The sequence below is a fragment of the Myotis yumanensis genome, unplaced genomic scaffold (genome assembly GCF_028538775.1).
Source record: "Myotis yumanensis isolate MYYU_CA2020_CCGP unplaced genomic scaffold, mMyoYum1.0.hap1 SCAF_5, whole genome shotgun sequence".
In the NCBI taxonomy this organism is placed as follows: domain Eukaryota; kingdom Metazoa; phylum Chordata; class Mammalia; order Chiroptera; family Vespertilionidae; genus Myotis; species Myotis yumanensis.
The window spans coordinates 83,254,902-83,280,900 of record NW_027223756.1 but is presented as its reverse complement, the minus strand read 5'-3'; the positions used below and the strand labels follow the sequence as shown (position 1 = coordinate 83,280,900).

At 51.0% G+C, this 25,999-nt stretch overlaps 1 protein-coding gene across 3 annotated transcripts in view; it reads right to left on the bottom strand.

Annotated features, from left to right (window-relative positions):
* Positions 1–9,313: 9,313 nt before the first annotated feature.
* Positions 9,314–25,999, bottom strand: part of SLC44A2 (solute carrier family 44 member 2 (CTL2 blood group)) — a 28,338-nt gene continuing 11,652 nt past the window's right edge. The window contains exons 1-22 of one of the 3 annotated variants that reach the window (XM_070416030.1): positions 23,913–24,096; positions 23,414–23,462; positions 19,558–19,631; positions 19,346–19,430; positions 18,315–18,399; positions 18,020–18,130; positions 17,888–17,948; positions 17,675–17,798; positions 17,475–17,558; positions 17,269–17,381; positions 15,439–15,570; positions 15,244–15,343; positions 15,074–15,166; positions 14,813–14,900; positions 13,973–14,235; positions 13,794–13,888; positions 13,195–13,298; positions 13,019–13,092; positions 12,871–12,941; positions 12,628–12,716; positions 11,386–11,470; positions 9,314–10,602 (exon numbers count right to left, since the gene is read on the bottom strand). In XM_070416030.1, the coding sequence (XP_070272131.1) occupies positions 10,496–10,602; positions 11,386–11,470; positions 12,628–12,716; positions 12,871–12,941; positions 13,019–13,092; positions 13,195–13,298; positions 13,794–13,888; positions 13,973–14,235; positions 14,813–14,900; positions 15,074–15,166; positions 15,244–15,343; positions 15,439–15,570; positions 17,269–17,381; positions 17,475–17,558; positions 17,675–17,798; positions 17,888–17,948; positions 18,020–18,130; positions 18,315–18,399; positions 19,346–19,430; positions 19,558–19,631; positions 23,414–23,462; positions 23,913–23,949 (2,124 nt within the window). In that variant the 5' untranslated portion in view covers positions 23,950–24,096 and the 3' untranslated portion in view covers positions 9,314–10,495. The other 2 variants (XM_070416028.1, XM_070416029.1) reach the window with 2 other exon arrangements.

Below are 25,999 nucleotides of genomic sequence, written 5' to 3'. Positions count from 1 at the left end.
TTGGCTCCCTCCTGAGCGCCTCCCCACCCACCACCCACCCCCCGGGGATCCAGCCGGAAACCCGGGACCCTTCAGTCCGCAAGCCAATGCTCTATCCACTGAGCAAAACCAGCTAGGGCTGAGGGTTGTTTTTTTAAAAGGTGTAAAGCTATGATTAGAGAAATGGGTGCATGCTGTACCTACTTTTTAAAAAATAGGCTTTTTATTGATTTTAGAGGGAGAAGGATAGATAGAAACACGAATGATGAGAATCATCAGTCGGCTTCCTCCTGCACACCCCCCCACCCCCACTGGGGATCGAACCCTGCAACCTGGGCATGTGCCCTGACCAGGAATCGAATTGGTGACTTCTTGGTTCATGGGTTGAAGCTCAATCACTGGGCCATACCGGCAGGACCTTACTGCTTTTTATTAACACAGAATTTTGAACTGATAACCTATTCACATGATATAAAATGTCAAATGAGCAAGAGGATGTGAGAGGAAAAGTCTATCTTCCTCCCCCAGGTACCCTCCTCCTTAGCAGCTGTTGTAAAGTTTTTTGTGTCTCTCTACACAGGCATTTTACTCCCAATAATGCTTAATTGTATCTCTGTTTCTGTTTCACATAAATAATAGACATTCTGCAACTTCCTCCCCCCAACTTGAAAACCTTTCTTAAAAAAAAAATTATAATTGATTTTAGAGAGAGGGTGAGAAACATCTATTTATTGTTCTACTTATTTATAAATTTATTGGTTTATTCTTATATGTGCTCTGAATTGCAAGCTAACCAACTAAGCTACCCAGCCAGGGATGAAGATCTTTCATAAACAAATAGAGCTTGAGATTAATGAAAAGTTTGGTAAAAGTAATGGCAGCTGTATTCAGATGATTAAGTTTAGAATTTTCCAGGTTGTGATGAAGGTAATAACTGGCTTTTAACACTAACGGGCTTTACCTCTAAAGTTAAAGATCAGCAATGTCTCGACACAAACTGGCTCAGAAGCAGGGCAATTTGGCTAAGCTAACAGCGCTACCAAGTGGTAGAACAGGAAAGGTTTCTAGTTTTCTGACTCTAAGTCTGCAGACCAGTGATTTTTCATCTGGTGTGCCACAAGAATTTTTTTATTAATTTCAGAGAGGATGGGGAGGGAGAAAGAGATAGGAACATCAATGATGAGAGAGAATCATCGATTGGCTGCCTCCTGCACCCCCCTCCCCCAATGGGATCGAGCCCACAGCCTGGGCATGTGCCCTGGACAAGAACCGAACCAGGGACCCTTCAGTCCGCAAGCTGACACTCCATTCACTGAGCCAAACCAGCTAGGGCATGCCACAAGAATTTTTAAAACATGTAATACCTGACTGTTTAGTCAGGGGCACCTGCCTCTTTTCCTTTAGATTGTCAAATTTAAAAAATGACAACAGCCCTGGGTGGTGTGGCTCAGTTGGTTGGAGAATCTTCCCATACACCGAAGGGTGGAGGGTTTAATTCCTGGTCAGGGCACGTACCCAGGCTTTGAATTCAATCCTGGTCGGGGCTCATGCAGAAGGCAACCAATCAATGTTTCTCTCTCTCAAATCACTAAAAAATAAAACAGTAACAGCCAACACAATAGCCATCCAGAGTGAATGAATCAACATTATACCTTTTTTTTTTTTGTTCGATGGGCAGAAAATGTATTTTTTGGTATGCTGCAGAATTTTGGTAATTAATTAATTTATGTGTGCCATGAGATTAAAAAAAGGTTGAAAATCACTGCTGTAGACCTTCCTTGGGAGGGGCCCAAGGTTACATTTTTTAAAGAACTTGCTTTTGAGGATCTTATTCCTCTGAGGCAGCCCCTATCAAAGGGGCCCCAAGCAAAGTAAGGGGCAGGTAGGATCCTGATTCCCAACAACCACCTCTATGGAGGATTCCTGGACAGCTTTGGGCAGTTTTTCAACCTCAAAGGGTTGCTGGAGCAGCCAGTCTGGAGTGGATGCTGGAGAGACCGTTAATGATTGCGACTGTTGCCTACTAGATTTGTGCCCCATTCAGCCTGGTGGTGTGTGTTGTGTCGTGTTTTGTTTTAATAGAGCCCTTAATTTTTTAAATGTTTTTATTGTTTTTCAGGGAGAGGGATAGATAGAAACATTGGTGAGAGAAACATCATGGATTGGCTGCCTTCTGCATACCTCCTTCTGGGGATCGAGCCCACCACCTGGGGATGTGCCCTGACCGGGAATGGAACCATGATCTCTCAGTTCCTGGGTAGATGCTCAACCACTGAGCCATAGCGGCCGGGCCAACCTGGTGTTTTTAATTGAGAAGATCCACTGGGCTGCAGTGAAAGTGTAGAGGAAACTAAAACGCCCTTAAAAGTGTAGTTTATCAGGGCCCACACCTTCCCCACCCACCAGGAGCTGCTGCACAAGAGGTGTTCAGCCCAACCTCTGACATGCTACATCTGTCATGCTCCTTGTCTGTGGTCTCTTCTTGGTTACCATACAAGATGGAGACTCCAGAAGCCATCTCCCCTCTCTTATCCCTGTATTTCCACCCTAACCCAGCCTCCTACCTTTGCCTTTCCATTACAACATAGTTAACAATTTCTGTATGCACAGCCATCCTCTTACTTCCTTGCCTTAACTGACACCCCCTGTCATCTGGCTACACCCCTGTCCTCCCCATTACACCCTCCCCTTGTTGGCTGAAGATTAAGGCCTGTCCCCATCCTCTTGTGCATCCTCTTACACTTCCTCTAAACAGGTTCTGCCATCCTCAGGGTTTTGTTTTGTTTCGTTAAAATATATTTTTATTGATTTCAGAGAGGGAGACAGAGAAACATCAGTGATGAAAGAGAATCATTGATTGGCTGTCTCCTGCACGCCCCCTACGAGGGATCAAGCCCACAACCCGGGCTTTGCCTTGACTGGGAATCAAATTGTTATATTGTAAATCAGAAGACGCCTTAATCAATAAGCCAAATTTATTTGGAGTCCTGTTCATTTTCACTAGCGCTAGCAGGCCCAGAGGAACTCTTGCTTCTCAAATTCTGGGGCCCAATATGGTGGAAGTCTTTTCAATTTATATGTTTTTCAGCTCTTTGTTTTCCAAATTTGGAATGAGACTTCCGGACCTTCTGAGAAGGAAGGCCTGCGTGCTGGGACAGGGCCGTGAGACCGTATCTCAAAGCCTGGCCTGGCGCCAGCACTGACAACTCTGTCTGGAGCATAGTTTATGGCCTCTCTGGAGTGGGGAGTATCTTATTATTTTCCCTATTATTTAAGCAAGCAAGTGTTTACAGAAGCCAGAATAGCCGGGTTAAAATTTTAAACAGCAATTTTTACCCAGATGGAGGTTACTATACTTTGGAATCATGACCTCCCGGTTCCTAGGTCGAAGCTCAACCACTGAGCCACATTGGTCAGGCCATCCTCAGGACTTCACTGTCCTCAGGAACATCATCCGCTTGTCTTCCTCATCTTGTGAGAAGAAACAAGTCATCTTCTCTGTCAAAGAACAGTTTAGACAGCTGCCATTTGGGACTGTGAGACTTGGCAGCCACCATGCTGTCCGCATGACTTGCAGCTCCCCTGGGGGGGCGCCATCTTAAAATGGCAAAGGCCAGCCCCTCCCTTTGAATTAGCCAATCAGGAAAGACTGTGCACCTGCGCTCCAATCAAGAGTTAGGGACAGGTCACGGGCCTCAGAATTAACAAGCGGAGCAGACCACCTGCCCGGTGTGCTTCCAGGCCATGTGCTGTGCACCCTTCTATGTAGAAGTAAAGATATTTATTTACCTTGATGCCTGGCTCCCGAGTACGTTTTGTATTCTACCAGGACCCCTGCATTGGGGGGCTCGCCTCACTTCTTGCAATCTTCACAGATTTCTCCTGCCAACTCCCCTGATTATACCCAAGAAACTCCTCTCCTTGAAAGCTTTTTGAACCATGCCAGCTGCCTTCCCTTGGTCTCAGAGTGGACATGGGTTAACCACAGTGCTATGGGGGACCACCCCTCTGCCTAGCTCAATCTGTAGTTCCATCCTCAGATTCCTACTGCCTGACTCCAAAATTAGGCCCATGAGCCCAGCTGGTGTGGCTCAGTGGTTGAGCGTCTACCCAGGAATCAAGAGGTCACTGGTTTGATGCCCGGGTTGCAAGCTCCATCCCCAGTAGGGAGTGTGCAGGAGGCTGCCAATCGATGTTTCTCTCTCATCAATATTTTTATCTCTCCCTCTCCCTTTATCTCTCTCTAAAAAGTTATTTTAAAAAAACCCAAAACACATTTAAAAAAAAAAAATAGGCCTACGACCTAGCCACAGTCATTAGTTTAGTAGTAAGTGACAAAATTGGCCAGCGGGAGCCAGTGGTCACCAGGTCATGAGACTTTGGAGCAAAAGAAGCCTTGGTTTCTCTGATGTTGAAGCCAAGGAAATACAAGGTGTGGTTAAGGGATGGGGAGTGCACTTAATGAAAGAACTCGCAGAGAATGAAACCAGCCCAGATGAAAACTGAGCTGAAAGATGGAGCTAGAAAACAGGATTGTGTTTCCTCAAAAAATTAAACCTAGAATTACCACATGGTCTAGAAATGGAAAGCAGGGATATTTGCACACCCGTGTTCATAGTCTTACTCACAATAGCCCAAAATGGAAGCAATCCAAGCGTCCACCAGTGGATGAATGGATACAGTGGAGCATTATTTAGCCTTAAAAAGGAAGGACATCGGCCCTGACCGGTTTGGCTCAGTGGCTAGAGCGTTGGCCTGCGGACTGAAGGGTCCCAGGTTCGATTCCGGCCAAGGGCATGTACCTTGGTTGCGGGCACATCCCCGGTAGGCGGCGTGCAGGAGGCAGCTGATCGATGTTTCTCTCTTATCGATGTTTCTAACTCTCTATCCCTCTCCCTTCCTCTCTGTAAAAAAATCAATATTAAAAAAAAAAAAAAAAAAAAGGAAGGAAATCGGACGGGTTTACTGTATAGGGCGCTGGAGCTGCCTCTCCGGCTCCAGCCCGGCCGGGCCGCTGGCTGGGCCGCCGCGGGGGGCGCCTGGCTTCTGCGCGCCTCGTTCGCCGCCCGGGGCTGCGCGGCCGGCGGGGGCTGCTCGTCCCCGGGGCCCGCGTGCAGCCGGCGGCCTCCGCGGGAGCCGGGCCTGGGCGGCGCGGGGAGGCGGCCGCTGAGCCTGTCGCCCCCGCGCGCTGCAGCCCAGAAGATAAACTAACAGTCCACGTTTTCAAACCGTGACGGTGACATGTTAACAACCAAAGTCGGTGACTCTGCTAGAGGTTGTGATTGAAAAGAATCTAGATGTGGGCGGTTTGGGTGCGTGAGGGAGCCTGGGCTGCTCCGCCTGCCCCTCATCGTTGAAAAGCACATGCGGCCCACAACGAGTATTTTTGCGGCCCAGCCAATATAACGTAAGAAACATTTTAATTAAAATTTTGTAACTTAATTTTTACAATATCCTGTATACATAATTATTTTTTAAATATATTTTTATTGATTTTAGAAAGGAAGGGAGAGGGATAGAGAGATAGAAACATCAATGATAAGAGAGAATCATTGATCGGCTGCCTCCTGCACGCCCCCTACTGGGGACCGAGCCCACAACCCAGGCATGTGCCCTTGGCCAGAATCAAACCTAGGACCCCTCAGTCCCCGGGCTGATGCTCTATCCATTGAGCCAAACCAGCTAGGGCTATACATAATTATGAATAACGAATTACAATGTTCGCTAATGACTGATTACTATAATCATGTTGCATTCATTTCCCTTACGCACCTTACATGCAGTGAATATTTTAGCAGCCGATTGCCACATCATTTGTCTTGTACTGACTTGTCTGGTGTGCACGACAGAAATATTTCACTTTCGGGGAACAAGAAAAATAGGTTTATTTGCGTTATGCTTATTAATTTGTGCAGTTATTCAGTGTCTGGTAAGTTAATGTTCAAGCAAAAATATTAATTTTTATTAAAATGTTCTATTATTTTATGTTAATGATGACTCATTTATTTCAGCCCTTTGTATTCAGCATGTCTCTATCAAAATAAACCTACGTTTCTATGAAAACTGAAGCTTTTGTTTTTTGGGGTCCCACATACACTTACACCTTGTTTATTTGGCCCGTGTTAGCCTTTGAGTTTGACATGCTTGGTCTACACTCACTTCCCAGGTGACCTCAGGAAGCCAACTGACTTGAAAGACCTTCAAAACACTGAGCACTCCTGGTTGCATGCCTCCCGCCTGGGAACCCTCCCTGAAGTTCAGGCACACACATCCAACCATCCATTTGTGTGACGACTTCCCTTGGAAATGTTACCTTCGGCGGGTCCCAAATCACCCTCCCTGTACAGAACACTGTCCTGCCCGGATCCCTTTGGATCTTATTGTTTCTCTGCATCATTGCCAGGGTTTTGTGTGCTTTTGTCTGATGGCCTGCACCTGTAACTCTTGGAGCACTACCCGGGGGGAGCACTGCCCTGGGCTCTGGGCCGTTTGCTACACATTCAGAGGATCAGAAATGCCCGGGAGCTTAAATGTTCCCCTTGGGTGACCTTCAGTCAAGGACTTACCAATGTAGGACAACTCGAAAATATAACATCCTCCAGAGCTCCCTGCAGGGTCAGGCAACGGGTGCCCTCTGCAGGATTCTGCCTGAGCTTGCTCCTCAAGAGCTTTGCTTACTCTTGTTTCTTTGACTCCTCTTTTTCCTCTCACATGTCACCTATGATCAAGCAGGTCAGCTCCATCATCAAATGACATCCAAACCTGGCACGCTTTTCATCACCCTCACCAAGACCTCCTGCGTGCGGCCCATTATCAGCGTGTGCCGGAACTAGTGCAGTAGCCTCCTAATGGGTCTCAGTACTCTGTTTTCTATCAGACAGTCTTTGCACACAGCAGCCAGAGGGCTGTGAGCATGCATAAAAGACAGGGAACTTAAATGCTAACAGCAGTCTCTAATACTGTGCACCTTCCCCTGGGGCAGGCGCTATGCTAAGTAAAGTAAGCTCTTTATACTCATTCAGTTGTTCCTTGCCTGTATACTGAGTGCCTGCTGTGTACCAGGCACTCCATCCTGCCCTGGGATAAGGTGGTAAAGGAGAGGCACGAGCCCTAGCCGGTTTGGCTCAGTGGATAGAGCGTCAGCCTGGGGACTGAAGGGTCCTGGGTTCGATTCCCGGTCAGGGCACACGCCTGGGTTGCAGGCTTGATCCCCAGTGGGGGGACGTGCAGGAAGCAGCCGATCAATGATTCTCTCTCATCATTGATGTTTCTCTCTCTTCCTCTCCATTACTCTCTGAAATCAATAAAAACATTTAAAAAAAAGAAGAAGAAGAGGCACAACCTGGGGCCCCTTTGAGCTGACATTCTGGGCAAGAAGGTTGATACGTAGTAAGTAAAAACACAAATAAATAATTGCAGATTGTGACCAGCGCCATGAAGAAAATAAACAATGCCGCGACCTTCACGGCTGGGGTTCAGGGTCTGAAGGAGGGGCCAGCGCACAAATGAAAACATTAGACAAGAAACATGAATTTAGAAGGCACGGAGGCCAGGTGGAGCCCTCTCTTGGAGAGGCACACCGAAACCTGGGCAAGCCACTATTTATTCAATTTTAGATACACATCTTGTCCTCAGTAAAGCACAGCAAACAGGTAGCAGGCAGACCGTCTCTAAGGTCAATAAAGCTCAGTAAAGATCAGTAAGGTCCAGTAAACATTTACTTTGATGGTATTAGGTCAGGAAATTGCTTCGAGCCACCACTAAGTCAACAGAACAATGGTGCTTGGCATGAGCCCTGCTAATGCCCGAGGTCCATCGGCCTTCCTCGTTCCTTGGTGCACTCTCATGATAGTATTGGCAGTGGATGGCTTCCCGCAAAACAGGTTGGCACGTGGTTGTCACCAAGAGAGGCCAACTTTAGGGGAGCAGGGAAGGCTTCCTGGAGGAGGTGATCCCTAAGCTGAAAGTGGAAGGAATGAGGAGCTAACCATGCAAAAAACCAGGTGGAGAGCATTTGAGGCACAAGCCCTGGGGCCAGAGTAGCTGGATGAACCAGCAAGGGGAAGGTGATGGGGCAGATGGGGCAGGGCCTATGGGCTGCAGTGAGAACTTTGGCTTGTACTCTGAATAAGGTGGGAGCCATGGATAGTTCTTGAGCAGAGGTGTGAACTCATTCAGTTGTTCACAGGTCCCCTTCTGCACGTGTCAGGGGAACATGATGGCAGGAGCTAGGGACCAGCGCGAGGGACTGTATGGTCCAGGGGAGTGATAATGAGGGCTGAAGATATGGGGAGAAGTGGGCATGTTTAGGAAATATTTTGGAGGTGAGGCTAACAGGAGCTGCGGTAAAGTGAAAAAACATACTTGAGCCGAAACCGGTTTGGCTCAGTGGATAGAGCGTCGGCCTGCGGACTGAAAGGTCCCGGGTTCGATTCCGGTCAAGGGCATGTACCTGGGTTGCGGGCACGTCCCCGGTGGGGGATGTGCAGGAGGCAGCTGATCGATGTCTCTCTCATCGATGTTTCTAACTCTCTATCTCTCTCCCTTCCTCTCTGTAAAAAATCAATAAAATATATTTAAAAAAAAAACAAAAAACATACTTGAAGCTGGAGATAAACAAGGAACCCAGAGAACCTTAGTACAGGTTAGCGGGTGTGGGCTTTAGGGTCAAGGAACCCTGGCCCCGTTCCTGCTGGCTAGGCAACCTCTTTGCCTTAATAAACTTACTAGTGGGAGAGCAATAGAAGCAAAGTATGGTATGCAGATAGGAAGTACTAAAAAAATAAAAAAATAAAAAATGGTGGCTACTTAAGAAAAAATTCCAGGCAAGGGTACATATACTAGGAGGAGTAAGAAAGGCAGTTAACATGGTAGGGCACTTGGCTTAGAGGTGATGGTGACAGCTGGCAGCAGGGGGCAGCAGCGAGCTTCCAGGCAGCTTGGCAGGGTGCCACTTTCCAGATCCAAATGAGCTAAACGGTGGCACCTGAGGTGCCTGGGCCAGGGGACAAAGCAGGCCTGGGGACATGTCCAGGCCATGTGACCGAAGAGGGGGAGGCGGGAAGTGGAGAGTGGGGCGGGGGTGGGAGGTGAATAGCCTGTGGCCGCCTTCTGGAGTCCAGGCACCAGAACCTAATAAGGGACATTTGTTCAGGAGAAACCTGAGCTGCTTGCACGGTGGAATTCAGGCGGAGACGGGGGCCAGCAGACAGGGCTTCCTGGCCCCCTTCCCCTGGATACAGTCAGCCCAGCTCAGAGAATTCCAGGGCTATACCAGCTGGGGTTCTTCTTACCAGCCTCGCGCGGCCCCCACAAACACTCCAGGCTTGGGCTCTGTTACAATAGGCACTTTATTAGTGGTTGGAATGCAGTTACACGCAGGGATGTGTGGACAGACCAGGGAGGGAGGAGGGAGGACTGGCAACAGGCGCAGGACATGGAGACCCCAGGCGGGAATCTCTCCCTCTCGGGGATCCTGGGACTGTGCTGATGAACAAAGACATGAAGTCGGGGGCCTTAGGATATGGCGGAGAGGAAACCAGGAAACCAGGAAACCAGGTCCTGAGTTCAACCAATTTGGCAAAAGGATCCTCAAGATGAGGTGACTGGGCAGGGAGGTCCGGTGTGCAGGCAGCATTTGCCTTGTACCCCTTCCCCTGAAATTGTCCCTTGGGTGGATTCAGTTTCTTTTCTCTCTTACAAAGAAAGCTGTGTCCATCACTGGCGGAGGAAGGGAAGAAACTCAGCCCAGCTCCGCCCGCCAGCCAGCCGGTTCCCATCAGGCAGCTATCAGTGGTCTCCTCCCTCCTGCTCCAAGCAGCCTCCCAGAATAGTCTCACTCCCTCATCTCCCATCAACCACCAGGGTGCCCTGCTGTCCCCATGCCAGGAGACACCCCCCCTGGGCACGAATACACACCCCGCTGCAGCCATACCAGATAACAGAAGGCACTCCTCAGCGGCCCCATTTCAGCTGTCGAGACAGAAAAAAACTAATAGACCCTTTAATGCATAGCCAGGTTAAAAAAAAAATAATAAAGAAACACACGTGGCAGCCTGCGTGCCAGTTATTCAGCTCTGGAGAGGGGGCTCCGTCCTGGCTTGAGCAGATGCGTGGGAAGGGGGGCCTTCAGGAGCTGGAGCTGACTGTGCCCACGGCTCCCGCAGACACAAACACCGTCCCGCCATGAGCGGGAACAGGAAGCGGGAGGCAGCCCACAGAGGCTGGGCCCCATCGCAGGCCAGACACAGCAAGAGCCCTCACAGGACTCCTTCCCACCCCGGCCAGTGAGGGCTGGAGCGATCCGCTGCGCAGTCTTGGGGGGGCCGCCATGAAAAGCCCGACTGCCCCTTGGCATAGGGGGGAGATGCCACCAATCTTCCGGGTCCCCATTGGATGATGGGGGGTGTGTGGCAGTGACAGGACTTCCGGTCAGCCCCAGGGGCTGGGGGTTCTGACCCAGCTGCCGAGCACCCAGCGTGAGACCTTGCGGGGAGGTGGGGGGAAGGTGGGGCCTTTAGGATTCTGCCGGCTTCTTGTTGGTCTTGTTCAAAAGCTTCTTGAGATTGGAAGACATGAAGTAAGGCCTCTCGGCCGAGCCATCATTCCTCTCTAGGTCCTCCACTGCAGAGAGAGACCCCAGAGCAGGTGGCATGAGGGGAGCTCACAGGCAGGGGCCTCGGGGGGCAGGGCGGGCAGGGGCCACAGAAGCCTCAGAGGGTTAGGAAGCAAGACACACGGGGACTGGAGAGGGGCAGCTACAGTGGGCTCGGGAATGGGACACACACGTTCCCCCACGCCCAGGCAAGGAAGCCCGCATGCACCCCCGTCTACAGGGAGGAAACGGGAGGCTGGCCTCCCTCCTTCTCTACTCCTCCTACTCCTCGACTTCTGCCTGCTTCCCCTCCTCCGCACTCCCCTTCAACAGGATGTCTCTCAGCTCAGGCGACATGAAGTAGGGTCGCTCCTGAGAGCCGTCATTCCTTTCCAGGTCCTCACCTGGGCTCCCCCCAGGAACCGGCAGGGGAAATGGGGTGGTCAGGAAGGGGAGGGAAAAAGGGAGGCAGGGAAGAACAGGGAAGCCAGCAGGCATGGAAGAGAGGAAGAGAAAAGAGAAAACAAAAACAGACAGATTGAGAGACCAGAGTTAGTGGCAGCCACAGATTCCCCCCAAACAAAGCTGAAAACTTGGAAACCAAGGGCCCAGGGCAGGGCGTTCCAGCTGCAGCAGCTCTGTGCGCAGGGAGGAAGCTGAGAGGGCATGCCAGGGCCCGGGTGAGGGACAGCCAGCCCCTGGGAAGCTGGGGGCATGTGGCAGGTGAATGTGTAGCCCCACGGGAAGGTGTTGTGCCCAGAGGGGAGAAGGGAGTCAGGGCCCAGCAAGAGTCGGGCTGAGGGGTCACTCACAGAAGCAGAGGAACAATGTGTCCACACACATGCCGTAGACGCTGAAGAAGCCATGGGCGATCATGTAGGAGCCAATGATCACAGTCTGGGTGAGGGGACAGGAGCTGTTTCTATCCCAACTCCTGTCCAGGGCAACTCCCACCCACCCTGTCCCTCCCAGGCAGGGATCACGTCATTCCTATGCTGTAAGCCCGCCTTAGAATAAAAATAACCTAACCCTTCAACCCTGTGGGCAAAGCCCTATCGTCCACAGGACATTATTTGCTCTCTTTGACCCCAGGGCCTTTGCACATACTATTGCCCTGACTTAGTCTAGTTTATTATGCTTCCTCCTTATTCTGCTTTAAGCTCAAACATCAAGTCCTCAGGTAACACCTCCTCCAAGGAGTTGCCTCTGACATCTAGACCCTGTTTTATGCTCTCCTAGTACTGAGCACCCCTCCTCGGAGATCTTCATTTAGCTGCAATTTTATGCACGTTTAGGGCAGTACAGGTTTAATGCCCACATCTCCACCAGACTGTGCCTGTCCCGATTACTGCAACATCCTCAGCAATTTGGTGACTCACAAGGCCTTGGTAGGTACCTGATAAACATTTATTGACTGACATGAGTGGACTGTAGAGAGATTAAATAACTTGCCCAAAGTTACACATATCAGAACTAGCAAAGAGGACTAAAATAAAAATCTAGGTCATCAGGCTCCAAGGCCTGCACCTAGAATTTGTGATGACCTAAGCCCTCCAGCACCTGTTCCCTCCCTGCCCTTATCTCCCTCTTCACTTCCTCCACACCAGTTACACTGGTTTCCTCACTGCTCTGGGATGGTCCCACCTTAGAGGCTCTGTCCTTGTTCCCTATGCCTGGTTGTTGCCTGCGCGTCCTTCAGATTGTAGACCTGACATCACTTCCTCCGTGAAACTGCCTGGACTCCCAGACTTGCACCGCAGGCCCCAAAAGGTCCCTAGAATTCTGCCCTGGGGCACGTGCCAGTCTGCAAACTCGTAGCCACCCACATCATGACTGATTTATTGATTAATGTCTATTTGCCTCTAAACTGCAGTTCTCTGGAGAGACGCCCTTCCTCCCTCTGTGGCTGGTCCATAGCAGGTGCTTCATGTTTGTGGGAATAAATAACCAATCCCCTACTTCTGACCCCACCCTATCTGCCCAGTCAAAGGGGGCCAGGTGAGCCCCAACTCCTCCTCCTCCCCCGACACCCACCCATCCCCAAAGTTCCATACCAGTATAGGGACCCAGTAATAATTGAGGGGCGGTGCTGTGTCCTGTATGATCCTAATACGGTGGGTGAAGAAGAAGAAAGCCAGGATCCCTGGACAGGGGGAGAAAACCGAGATGGTTGAGGGTTTGACTAAGGGAAGTAGCCCCCTGCCCAGAGAAGGCCCAAACCACCACAGAAGCAGACATGGGGACCCCACAGCCCAATGGGCTCCCACAGCCGGACAGGCTGGGTGAGCAGCACTCACCCACACTACCCACAATCAGAAGTTTGCCCAACAGGAAGAGGAAGTCAGTAACTTTGTCCAGGACAGCCACTCTGCAAGGGAGAGTGAGGAGCAGGTGTGAATGTTGGCTCGGGGGCCAAGGGCGGAGGGAGGTGGTGTTTTCTCGAACCTGATGATGTTTCTCATCAGCAGGAAGAAGGCGTTCTTGGCTGAGGTGCAGAAGTTGGTACCATAGATGGCGATCTGGAGGGAGTAGAAGGGAAGGATCAGGGCCCCTGGTGGGAACGAGGGCCCCTCCCTTCCAGGAAGAGCTGGTGGGTTGGTTATGGGTCCCAGGCCACTGACCATGATGTAGGCATTCCTATTGAGGAATCTGATGAACTTCTCCAGGCACCAGAAGCAGCATTTGAGACAGGTCATGAGGAACTTGGCAAACTTGTTGTCGGCAGCTGGGAGAAAATGGAGGGATGTGAAGGTGAGGGAACACCACCACCATCACCCCTCTGCACCCCCCCTTCCGCCCTCGACACACACCTCCTCATTACTAGTACACACCCCTGCACAGTGCAGGACTCCCAGAGCCCACCTTCTCAAAGAGACAAGGAGGGGACAGCCTCCATCCAGGACCCTTGGAGGGCATGCCCCCAATGGGGGACCCAATCTTGAAGCTTTTCAGCCCAGCCTCCAAGACAGGAACCAATCACAGCCCATACCACTGCTCTGGCCCCGCCTCCCACAGACACCAATCCCTGTAGGCTCCCATGGTACAACCCATCCCCTCCACCGCAGGAACCAATCACCCAAGTCTTTCAGTTCTGCCTGCCCATAGTCAGAAACCAATCACTATCCCACACAAGCCTTGCCCTCAAGCAAGAACCAATTCGGATTTCCCCCGGTTCTGCCTCCCCAGTTTAAGGCCAAAGCCCACAGCATTTGGGCCTCACCTTTCAGGCGCTGATCCAGGTACTCCAGCATCACGCGGATGATCTGCACGATGGCCAGAATGAGGGCACCAAAGGCCAAGGAGCCCGTGTGGTACCTGCAGGCCAAGGGCATGGTCAGTGGCTGGGCCAGGCCTCCTCCACCCCATCTCACCCCACCCCCAGCCCATCTGGGGTCCCACCTGAGTGCCCGGCTGAAGGAGGAGAAGAGCGGGAAGGCAGGCAGGTCATCTGGCTTGTGCAGGGCCCAGTAGTAGGAGGCAAAGGCCCCAGCTAGCGTGACCTGGCCCAGAGCCAGCACGAAGTTGGCCAGCCAGAAGAACATGAAGGCATTGAAGATCTGTAGGCCCAGCAGGGCCCGGTGGTAAGCTGACTCACCACCATAGAAGGCGAACTGGCAGTGGGCTCCAGGGCACAGGCGGGACTCGTTGGAGGAGGGGAAGGTCTGTGAGAGAGATGCAGAGCCGTCACAACATGGGGACCCGGGGTTCAGCGTGGGCTCTGGGCGTCAGGTCTGGGTCAGCTATACCATAGGGTGGGACAGGAGTCACGGGGATCAGAGTTAAGGGGTTGGGGGTGCAGGACTGGGTCTTGTAAAAGGGGTTCTAGAAGCAAGACTAGGGATCATGGAACAAACTCAGTGGGTGTCAGTGAGGTAGCCTAGGCTATTTGGGGGGTCAGGGTGGGGTCCTGTGTCAGTGGAGCGGCCACATGGACAGGACAGGAGTGGCAGAGGTCAGCATAAGGATCGCTGGGGTCAGGATAGGGGCTTGTGGAAGGCAAAGAAGGAGTTCTAGAAGCAAGAACTGGCCATCACTGGGTTAAGACAGGGGTATGGGAGCTGCCAAGGTGGACCTCTTCCCCTCCATACCCCCATATCCAGCACAGGGCCGTCGGCAGGCACCAGTTGTTTGTTGAATGGTCCCAAAGTTGGGATGAGAGGTTTCAGATCCTCGATGGGCTGCTGGGGAAATAGCTCCTCCCCCCTCCCCACCCCCAACGCCCCACCTCTGAATACCCACCTCAGGGCTGCAGGTTTTCCCATTAACTGGGCAGGTGTTGACATCTCCGAAGATTTTATAAATAGCTTCGTTGGAAGTGGACAGGAAGCTGGGAGCTCGTTAAGGAGCCTGAGGTCTGAGATTAGGGACCCCAGGGGCTTGTGAGAAAGCGTCCCTCCCCCCACCAAGTTTTGGGCCCGCCCCCAAGCTGCAGGTCACTTCCAGGCAAGTGTGGTCTTGAGCCATCCCCGGGGTGAGGAATCGGGGCCTGGCAGTGGATACACGGCAGTGCTGGCCCAGTAGGCGATGCAAAGGCACAGCAGGAAGAAGGTGACCAGTGGGTATAGCAGGGAGCACATCACATATCCCACAGCCCTGGAGGGGAGCAGAGATATGGGCGTGAGGGACCGAGCAGCCCCGGCACCACCCAAGCCTGACCCCCTCACACCTACCTGCTGGCTTCTTTGATGAGGGCAATGGCGATGAGAATTCTCTTCCGTAGAAAGATGAGCAGCAAGATGATGATAACCTCAAGGATGCTCAGAATGATCACTGTCGGGGGCAGAGGGTGGCCACGTCTGCCAGCTGCCTAGGCCCCCACTCCCTCCCGTGCCTAGCTGGGGGCAGGAATGGGGGGTGGGACTCACTGAAAGCCATCCAGGTCTGCCTCAAGTGCAGGTACACGCGGAGGTCTGTCTGAAAGCCGAGATCCACCAGGGAGATGTCGGAGCCGGCTTCACCACGCAGTCGGGCGTACTCCATGTAGCAGTGAAATATACCTGCACAGGAGGACCGCCGTGCTACAGCACACCCACTGCCCCACCAATGGAGCACAGCGGGTGCCACCGCCCAGTTTAACAGAAGCAAAAATGGAGGCTGAGAGCGGCTGCCATTGCTTGCTCCCGTCTCTGAGCTTTTGCACCAGCTCTTCCCGCTTCTGATACATTCTCTCCCCAACAGATCCTTCGTATCCTCCTGTGCTGAAATGTCGCCTTCTCATGAGACCTTCCAGAAACCTTTCCCCTTTCTAGAATCTTACCCTCTCACACTCCAACTTCTTATCCCCCTGCTCTGCTTTGATATCCTAGAGGGTTTTCTGTTGTTGTTTTTTCTTGTCCATCTGCTCCATACCTCCAGGAATATAACTCCACAGGAGCAAAGATTTGTCCTGTTTTATTCAATGCTATAATCCCAGCACCAAGAAAACTGCCTAGGATACAATAGACACTCAGTACATGTTTAATGAATGAATGAATGAATGAATGAATGAATAGGTGTCAGGGTGCTGTATGGTCTGAGGCTTTCCTGACCCCCTTGCAACTCTGTAACAATGATTCATGGGTAGTAAGGGAGGACATGGGTGTTAACATCCAGTGGGGTAGCATTAGGAATTTTCAGTATTCCTCTTAGTTCTTTGTAGAAGAAAATTGTAAAATACAGATAAAGTAAAAAAAAAAAAAAAGTCTAGTTGCCTAAAATGCCAGCATCCAGATAGAAACTACTATTAACATGAATATTTTAATATCTGTGTCCTCAGATTGGGTTGCATATCAGGCCATCTTTCCAAATGGAAAGTTTAAATGAATAAACAGGCCCTGCCCAGTGGGGCTCAGTTGGTTGAGCATCGTCCCATACACCAAAGAGTTGGCAGTTGATTCCTGGTCAGGGCACATGCCCAGGTTGTGGGTTCAGTCCCAGAACGTAAGGGAGGCAACCAACCCATGTTTCTCTCTCACATCAATGTTTCTCTCTCTCTAAAATCAATAAAAACTTTTTTTTAAAGCCTCTATAAAAAAGAATAATCAGAATATAAAGCACTGGGTTTTGAACTTGGCCTGTTGGTTCCTTAGGTCTCAGCTCTCTCCATCTCCTCTGCATACTACCTTCTTCTCATTAAGCCTCCTAACTAGTAAATACTAATTATCCCCATTTTATAGAAGAAGAAATTGAGGCACAGGGAGGTTGAGTCACTTGCCCAAGGTCACAGAGTGAGGAGTTGGCAAAACCGACATTTGAACCCCCAGCTTTCTGGTGCCAGAGCATGTATCATTAGCCACTGTCCTAAGTAGTCTACTTGCGAATGCCTTTTGGTGTCATGAAATACAGATCCGGGCCCCAGTTTGGAAGACTACGATTTAGCCCACAGGTGGAAGACAAGGTAGAGGACATCTGATGGCTTAGAACCTTCTGGCCCTTTAAATACAGTTCCCCATGTTGTGACCCAACCATAAAATTATTTTCGTTGCTACTTCATAACTGTCATGTTGCTACTGTTATGAATCGTAATGTAAATATCTGATATGCAGGATGGTCTTAGGCGACCCCTGTGAAAGGGTCGTCCGACCGCCAAAGGGGTCGCGACCCACAGGTTGAGAACCGCTGGCTTAGAAGATGCTTAATGGGCCAGTGGCAGGTCAAAGGGCATGAGCATTTTGCGGACTATGAGGAGGGGAGTAGGAAGGGAGGGGGAGACGTACCGTAGCCCAGTACTAGAATCACCATGATGATCATCACCCAGACCATAATGCCAGCCAGGAAGCGGAGCAGCACGATGAACAGGAGGCTCATCACCATGGCGATGACCAGGCCTCTGAGGGATAAAATGGGGGCATGAGTAGTCCCCACCCTCTCACCAGCTTCAGATGGCCCAGCCCAGAAAAGGCCACCGTTCCTCCCATCTTACATGATAATCCAGTACCAGGAGACAGTGTAATCTTCAAATATCCGCATGGCCAGCTGCCGAGCCTCCAGGACCCCATTGGCCTTCCTGGGGAAAGGCATACGAGGGTGGCGTCAGAGCCCTCCCTGACTGGTCCAGCCCCATGGGATGCTCTGTCCCACCCAGGAAAGCGCAACGCCGGTGTGGCGGGCTGCAGTCCTCACTTGGCGCCCTCAACCAGCTCAGTGATGTTTTTCCGAACGCCGTGCCCATCCTCATAGGTCGTCGCGTTGCCCACCATGAGGACCCCCTTATGGGCGTGGATGGCTGGGAAGCATCGTTGGGCCACTACATGGAGCAGGGGATGGGACAGCAGTCAAGCTGAGCCCCTGGCACCTCCCCACACCCCACCAGAGCTCACAGGACCCCAGACTCACGCGGTGTGCTGGGAGTGAGGACTGGGGGGCAGTCGCCATCCCGAAGCACCTCAGCCACACCCTGTGGAGAGAGGGGACAGTTAACCCCCCAGACCAGCACCCTCCGCCTGGCCCTGCCTAGGCTCCCCTCACCTTGTTGTTCTGGAAGCCAGGCACGCAGAACTGCTTGTAGTACTCAAAGTCCGGGGAACCACGAGCATTCAGATAGGTGAGGTATCGGTTGGGGCACTTCTCCACGCAGATCTTGGGGGAGCAGGAGGCAGGGTTGGGTGGGGTCAGACACCTGATCCCCACTCAAAATAGAAGTTCCACCTCCCATTCACCAGGGAAAAGGAAAAAGCTGGGTGAGAAGTCATCACTACAGGAGAAAAAGGACCTGGTGTTGGAAATGGGGGACAGAGAAGGGGGTGGGGAGGGGACAGGTTACCTGGGGGGTGGGACACTGGAATTCCAGCAGGACCAGGGGGCTGGCACACTTCACAATGTTGAAATAAAACAGGAAGGGTTTGTTCCTGGGGATGGGAAAGGGAGATGGAAACTGTCAAGACTTCTCAACCACCCTATATAAAATCCTATCCTATCCTATATAATAAAGAGCTAATGTGCAAATGGTCGTCATGCCCTTGCACCCTCACACCAGGGCCGGGGGGACCTGAGGCTGTGACCCCCACCCTGTGGGGCTTGATGGGGGTGGGGCCGGCTGGGTCTGGGTCTGGCACGATTTTGAGGCACATGCAGGTGGGCGGGGACTTGACTCTGGGTCCCCCAGACTCTAACAGGAGGGAGATTTTCATATACATTTTACTAATTTTCTTTCATCTCTGATGCTTCTATTATAGAGAAAGGGCAAATAGCAATATTAAAACATTTCCTCTAATTAATTCCCTTTTAATGTGCATGAATTTCGTGCACCGGGCCACTAGTATCTTAATGAAAGCAACAACAATAACAATAACTGCAGCAGCAGCAACTTCATGTCAAGTACTTTCTAAGCTCTGAACACATATAGGCTCATCTAACCATCACAGCAGCCTTATTAGAGTGGGACTGTTAGAATCCCCAGTTTGGAGATGAGGAAAATAGGATCAGAGAGATTGAGACACATGCCCTAGGTCACACAGCCAGGGAGTGACATAACCCTCACATGTACAGGTGAAGTGAAAGAACTCCCTCTTTTACCTCAGCTGTCATGACCGGCATCAGATCCCATAACGTCTCCTCTCTGTCTCTCCCCTAAAACGTGGGCCTCCAGAGGACAAGACTCTTAATGTCTCATTTAATGCTGCGTCCCCAAGGCCTCGTACAATGGCTGGGGATGGTGGGAGTTTTACAAATATTTGTTGACTGGACTAACGGATGGCTGGAAGTAGAAGCCTAGAACCTTCTCCCCAGACCTCATGAAGCCCTCCTGCCCACTCCTCTCCCCAGACCCACCAGGCAATAAGGAGCTAGACTTACGCATTTTTTGTGCCCTTTTGCCCGCAGAACTCGCCTCGGCTATCAGTGGGGTAGATCACCTTCCGAGGGTCTCCATGGGTCCAAGCTGTGGAGGAATCCAGAGCCACTGAGGCACTGCCTGCCACTCCTCGGCGTCAGTCCCACTCCTGACCCAGAGGCTGTGGCTTCCCTCTCACCCAGGAACCCTCAGTCCTGTTCCCTCCTCCACTCACCGATGATCCCCACGGCCACGTAGCCCACGATGGCCAGGAGGAGGAACACACAGCAAATGATGTCTGTGCAGCCCCTGGGAGCAGGAGACAGTGTCAGGGCGGGGCCTCGGTGCCCTGAGGATCAGAGACCCACGGGACCCGGTGCGCACACTTACACTCGTGTGTGATTTGGACATGTTCCTGACTTACGCAGATGCTATACCGAAGGGCACATACACTTTACATTTTAACGCGTAATGGCACACTGTCCTCAAAGCAGGTGCAGCAACGTGCAGCTCTCTTTTGATTGAGGATGTCCATTTTCTCACATCGCTGCCAGCATTACATATTTTTTCAATTTAAATTATTTTTATAAGGTTAAATATTATATCGCCGAAACCGGTTTGGCTCAGTGGATAGAGCGTAGGCCTGAGGACTGAAGGGTCCCAGGTTCGATTCCGGTCAAGGGCATGTACCTGGGTTGCGGGGACATCCCCAGTGGGAGATGTGCAGGAGGCAGCTGATCGATGTTTCTCTCTCATCGATGTTTCTAACTATCTCTCTCCCTTCCTCTCTGTAAAAAAATCAATAAAATATATATTTAAAAAAATATATATTATAGTAAAAAATGGATGAGCCCTGGCCAGGTAGTTCAGTTGGTTAGAATGTCGTCCCTTATATGCCAAGGGTGCAGGTTCGACCCCTGGTCAGGGCACATACAAGGATCAACCAATGAATACATAAATAAGTGGCACAATAAATTGATGTGTTTTTCTCTCTCTCTCCAAAATCAATAAATAAAAATTAAAAAAATAAATGAACAATGTAAAAATTAAAACCACAAAATAGGGATGTATACAATAAAGAAATAAATCCCCCCCCCCCACCCCCGCCACACACACACACATATCCCTGCCTGCCCATAAATAACCTGTTAGTTAGTCCTTTGGGTTATTTATTAGGTATTAATGTTAAATTTTTTTTTTCCTTAAGTGTGATGATACACCTCCTGTTCTGTGCTATTTTTACTTAATATATTGAGGGGTCCATATCATCACTTATGACTCTTGTACATTTTGTTGTTGTTGTTATGTTAATCCTCATCAAGGATATTTTTTTCCATTGATCTTTTTTCTTTTTACTATTCCTCACTTTGACTCACTGGGAAATGCCCACTGTGTCTTCAAAACCAAGGCCAGTTAGCTTCTACCACCTCAGGCACGGATGGCCATCACCCCCCATCCTTCCTGCATACACACCTTATCCATACCTTTATTATTGCGTACTCCACAACGTCAATTATTGCGGTTAGTACCTTGCCTGGCAGAATCAATATGAATTCAAATTGAATTTATGAATTAACAAATAAGTGAATGAATAAATAAAGCATTATGAAGACTACTAAATTAATTAAACCAGGAGACCAGGAGACTGAGATGGCCCTAATACCTTAGCGGTTTAGGCAGCAATCCAAAAATCAAAGCCTATAAGTGCCTCACGTTTACAAAATCAAAACGCAAAGGTTGTAAGCCATAGCCCATCAATGATTTTCTTAGGCCCTAGCCGGTTTGGTTCAGTGGATAGAGCGTCAGCCTGTGGACTGAAAGGTCCCAGGTTCGATTCCGGTCAAGGGCATGTACCTTGGTTGCGGGCACATCCCCAGTAGGGGGTGTGCAAGAGGCAGCTGATCCATGTTTCTCTCTCATCGATGTTTCCAACTCTCTATCCCTCTCTGTACAAAATCAATAAAATATATATTTAAAAATAATAATAATAATTTTCTTAGTTTGTCTCCACCTTCTCTATAAAACTATCTTCCTGAGCTCCCATCAGTGGAACATGCCTAACCACTTCTGATTTGGTGCAGCCGGAGTTGAATTTGTTTTTGCTAAAATAAACTCTTAAAATGTTTAATATGCCTCAGCTCCTCTATTAACATGACAGTGAACATAGTCTTCTTGTATCTACTTTGTTGAATAGATTCCTGTTTGCTTAGGGATCACAGGGCAGATGCTGGAATATTAAAACATAAATGGAGACATGGAAAAACAGTGACAAGCCCTGACCGGTTTGGCTCAGTGGATAGAGCGTCGGCCTGCGGACTCAAGGGTCCCAGGTTTGATTCCGGTCAAGGGCATGTACCTTGGTTGTGGGCACATCCCCAGTAGGGGGTGTGCAGGAGGCAGCTGATCGATGTTTCTAACTCTCTATCCCTCTCCCTTCCTCTCTGTAAAAAATCAATAAAATATATTTTAAAAAAAAGAAAAACAGTGACGATGTCCTAGTCAGTAGATAGGCACTTTGGTGTCTAAAACACCATCAGACAAATACTAAAAAACCCAGCTATTTAGATCCTGAGATCAGATTGATAAAGGGAAAAAGTAATGAATAACTACAATGTTTCTGGTGATTGTTATGCTCTGCTTTTCCAAGACAGTTCCGAAGACCTCAGAAAAAGTGATTTTCAGATGGAAACCTGAAGGAATTACCAGATGAGGAGTGGTAGAGGGTAGAGAAGGTGTGGGTGTCCACTGATCTTTTATAGAGAGTGGAAGGGAGGGAAGGGGGAAATAGAGAGAGTCAGAGAGAGACAGAGAAATATTGATGTGAAATCGAACCTTATGGTGCAAGGGCCGATGCTCTAACCATCGAGCACACTAACGAAGGCAGGACTCGTACATTTGAACAGCTGTGTAATATTAACCTAAGCATCCACTGTAACTTAGCTAACTAGTTGCAAAGGATGGACATTCAGATGGTTAGATTTTTGCCATTTTCTAAAAGACAGATATTTCACACATTTTTTGTCCATGTGTGCAAGATTTATTAAAACTTTTTCCCCTAAGACAAAGAGAGAATCTTAAAAGCAGCAAGAGAAAAACAGTCAGTTACCTACAAGGGAGTACCCATACAACTGTCAGCTGATTTCTCAACAGAAACTATGCAGGCAGGAAGGGAGTGGCAAGAAATATTCAAAGTGATGAATAGCAAGAACCTACGACCAAGATTACTTTATCCAGCAAAGCTATCATTCAGAATAGAAGGTCAGATAACGGTCAGATAAAGGTATTCTTTAAGAAGAGGAAGAAGAAAAAGGTAAAGATAAAAATTATGAACAGCAAATACATATCTATCAACAAGTGAATCTAAAAATCAAGTGAATAAAAAATCTGATGAACAGAGTAAACTGGTGAATATAATAGAACCAGGGGCATGGAAAGGGAGTGGACTGACAAATCTTGGGGGGAAAGGGGTGTGGGGGTGCAGGAAGAGACTGGACAAAATTCGTACACCTATGGATGAGGACAGTGGGAGGGGTAAGGGCAGAGGGTGGGGTGGGAACTGGGTGGAGGGAAGCTATGGGGGGGAAAAAGAGGAACAACTGTAATAATCTGAACAATAAAGATTTAATTAAAAAACAACAAAAAACTTTTTTCCTTAGAATTTTAATCTTTGGAACAAAAACATGCACACTTAAAATGTTCACATTTCCATATCCCCTTGAAAAAAACCGCAACAATTACTTTCAATGCAGAACATGTGTGTTGATCTACTTACTCTTTGCTAATCGGTGGTAGGAAATTCTATCTGGTTATCGTTTTAAATTATATTCCTTTACTCTCCATTGAGTTTGAAACATTTTTCCATAACTTCATCGCCTGCAGTATTTCTTGTCCCAGGCTTTTGCCTGAGTTTCTTTCTTTTTTTTTTTTTAATTCATTTGTAAGGACTCTTTATATTAAGGAAACCAATCCTTTCACCGTCAAGTTGCAAACTATTTATCACCAGTGTGTTGGCGAACAGACGGGGGAGTGTGGAGACAGGGGTGGGACATTAGCAGACTCCCCCTCGCCCCACGGGAACCCGGGGCGCTCACCGGTTGTAGATGGGTCCCTTGAAGGTGGGGTCGTACTTCTGCGGCGTCCCTGAAAGTCACAGGCAGAGCTGGTGGGCCCAGGGGCGCCGGGCGCCCACCCGCCCGCAGACGCTCCCGCGGGGTCTTCGGTCCCAGGAATAAGTTTCAGAGGCGCCTCCGACCCGCCTCGCCCGCCTCCGGGGGAGGACGTGCCCAAGCCCCCAGCACAGCCGCCAGCGCGGGGAGGCCACCCTCCGGGGCGCGGGCTGGAACGGGGGCCGCCAGGGCGCCAGGTGGAGCGGGGAGGGTCCCCGGGGGAACCCCACAGGAGAACTGGGGAGAGGGCTTCAAGGACGGGCCCCTCGGGGAGGGGTTCGGAGGGGACTCTGAGCGGCGCTCCGGGGGGGACGGGGGCGCGGGGTGCTGGCCGGTGCTGGCGGCGGAGGGGGCGCCGCGGGCAGAGCTGGCACCCCCTGCGCCCCCTCCCCGCGGCCCGGCGGGTGCGGGCGGGGCTGCCTACCGTGCTTCCCGTAGTAATGCTGCCGGTCGCCCCCCATCCCTGCGGCGCCGCGCCCGCCGGCTCCCGCGCCCCCTCGGCCTGGGGTCTGGCCCCGTGGGTGTCCCGAGGGAGGGGCGGTCGGACCGACTGGCGGCGGCTCCTCCCCGCAGGGAGCCGGGCGGGGCGGCCCGAACCAGTCCGACCGGCCCCAGCGGAGCGGCTGCCAGGGGACTGACCCGCGGAGGCGGGGAGGCGGGCGGGGCCGGGCAGCTGCTCCCGCCGCTCACCCGCCGCCGGATTTAGCCCGCCCCGCCCGCCCCCATCGGAGAACCCCGGGCTTCGCCCTCGCCCCTGGGCTCCCCCCCCCACCTCTCAACCCCAAAGGGCACCTAATCTGACCCCATTCTCTAGGAATGGAAACTGAGGCACAAGGAGGACGGCTTCTAGCCGGGCGCCCGCCACAAAACCGGCCCCCAAACGCCCAACTGTGAAGTATTTGAGCTGAAAATTCTCAAACCAAGTGGCTGTATTTTATTTTGAGCTGCATTTAAAAACATTAAATGGCGACAGTTAAACATTGAGAGAGTCCGTATAAAAACCCACACGGCCGCCCTACCCGGTTTGGCTCAGTGGGTAGAGCGTCGGCCTGCGGACTGAAGGGTCCCAGGTTCGATTCCGACCAAGGGCACGTGCCCGGGTTGCGGGCTCAATCCCCAGTGGGGGGCGTGCAGGAGGCAGCCAATCAATGGTTCCTTCTCATCATTGATGTTTCCATCTCTCTCTCCCTCTTCCTTCCTCTCTGAAATCAATAAAAATATATTTTAAAAAAATCCACACGGCCAATTTCTTGAAAATTGGGGCCGGCAGCCCCCATGCCACATTCCTGCCTGGCCCCGCCCCCAGATGGTCCCTGTATGGCCCCCAAAGCTACACACTGAGTCATCATCCCTGCACACTCTCACAACTGTGAACCCAGGAGCCACTGTTTTGTAGAACAGAGATTTATTGAGCCCCTACGGGAGCAGGCTCTGGGCTGGACACCGGGTCCCGTGTGTCCTGTGGAGCCAACATCCTGCTGGGTGGCCCTGGATTCAAATACTGCCCCGCCCCCCCAACCAGAGAACACTTAGGCCAGCGCCTTGCCTTCCCTGAGGCTCAGTTCCCTCCACTGTGAAATGGGACTAAAGCAAAAAACCAAAACTAGTCAAAGACCAGGCATGGGATGCCAGGAGCTATACAGCTGGCCTGGGGTTTACAGTGGAAATGGATGTGCTGTACTGTAGGGTAGGGGTGTACGACCAATGTGGGGATGGGGATACTGCATGGGGGGCAGTCAGAGTGGCATTTACACCCAGTGTGGAGTCACACAGCTGACATGGAGGTAGACAGTTGCTACAGGGTGTTTAATCAGTGTGGGGTATACAGTAAGGGTACGGTATACAGCTAGGGGGAGGTATACAATCGGCAGAGGGTGCAGGCAGCTGGCTGTCCTCCCACACCAACCTTCCACCCCCATGTAAACTGTATACCCCCTCAGTTTCACTGCATCTCCCACCAGTCACGGGGCCAGTTGTATACTTTACAGTATAGTTACCTATATACAGCTGGCATGGGGGTATTGTCAGTGTGAGGCATAGAGTTAACATGGGATTATCCAGTGTGGTCACATACAGTTGGTGCTCAATAATTACAGCTGCTGCTTCAGAGTCCCACCCCACGCCTGCCCCACTCTGATCGCTAACCCAGCATTCCTAGAGAAAGGCCACCTCCTCCCAGGGGCCCACAGCTGTGAGGCCCTACCTGACCCCGGGCCCGCAGACCTCAGCAAACAGGCGAGGCTCAAGGCTTCAAGCCATGCCCTCGGATGACCAGGTCTCCTAACGAGATCCCGTGGCTCCGGAGGTCCCTGCCAGCTAGTCCCACCCCAGGCCGTCCGAGTGGTGCCCAGGCCGCAGCTTCTTCTCTTCCCAGATACACCAGGTCTCTCGGGGTCACTCCTGTAAACTCAGGACCTCAACCGATTCCAACCTGATGATTCCCAAAGGTCCATCCCTGGGAAGGCCTGGCCCCCAAGCCGCGCACCCCGAGACACCCATCTCCCGGTGCCC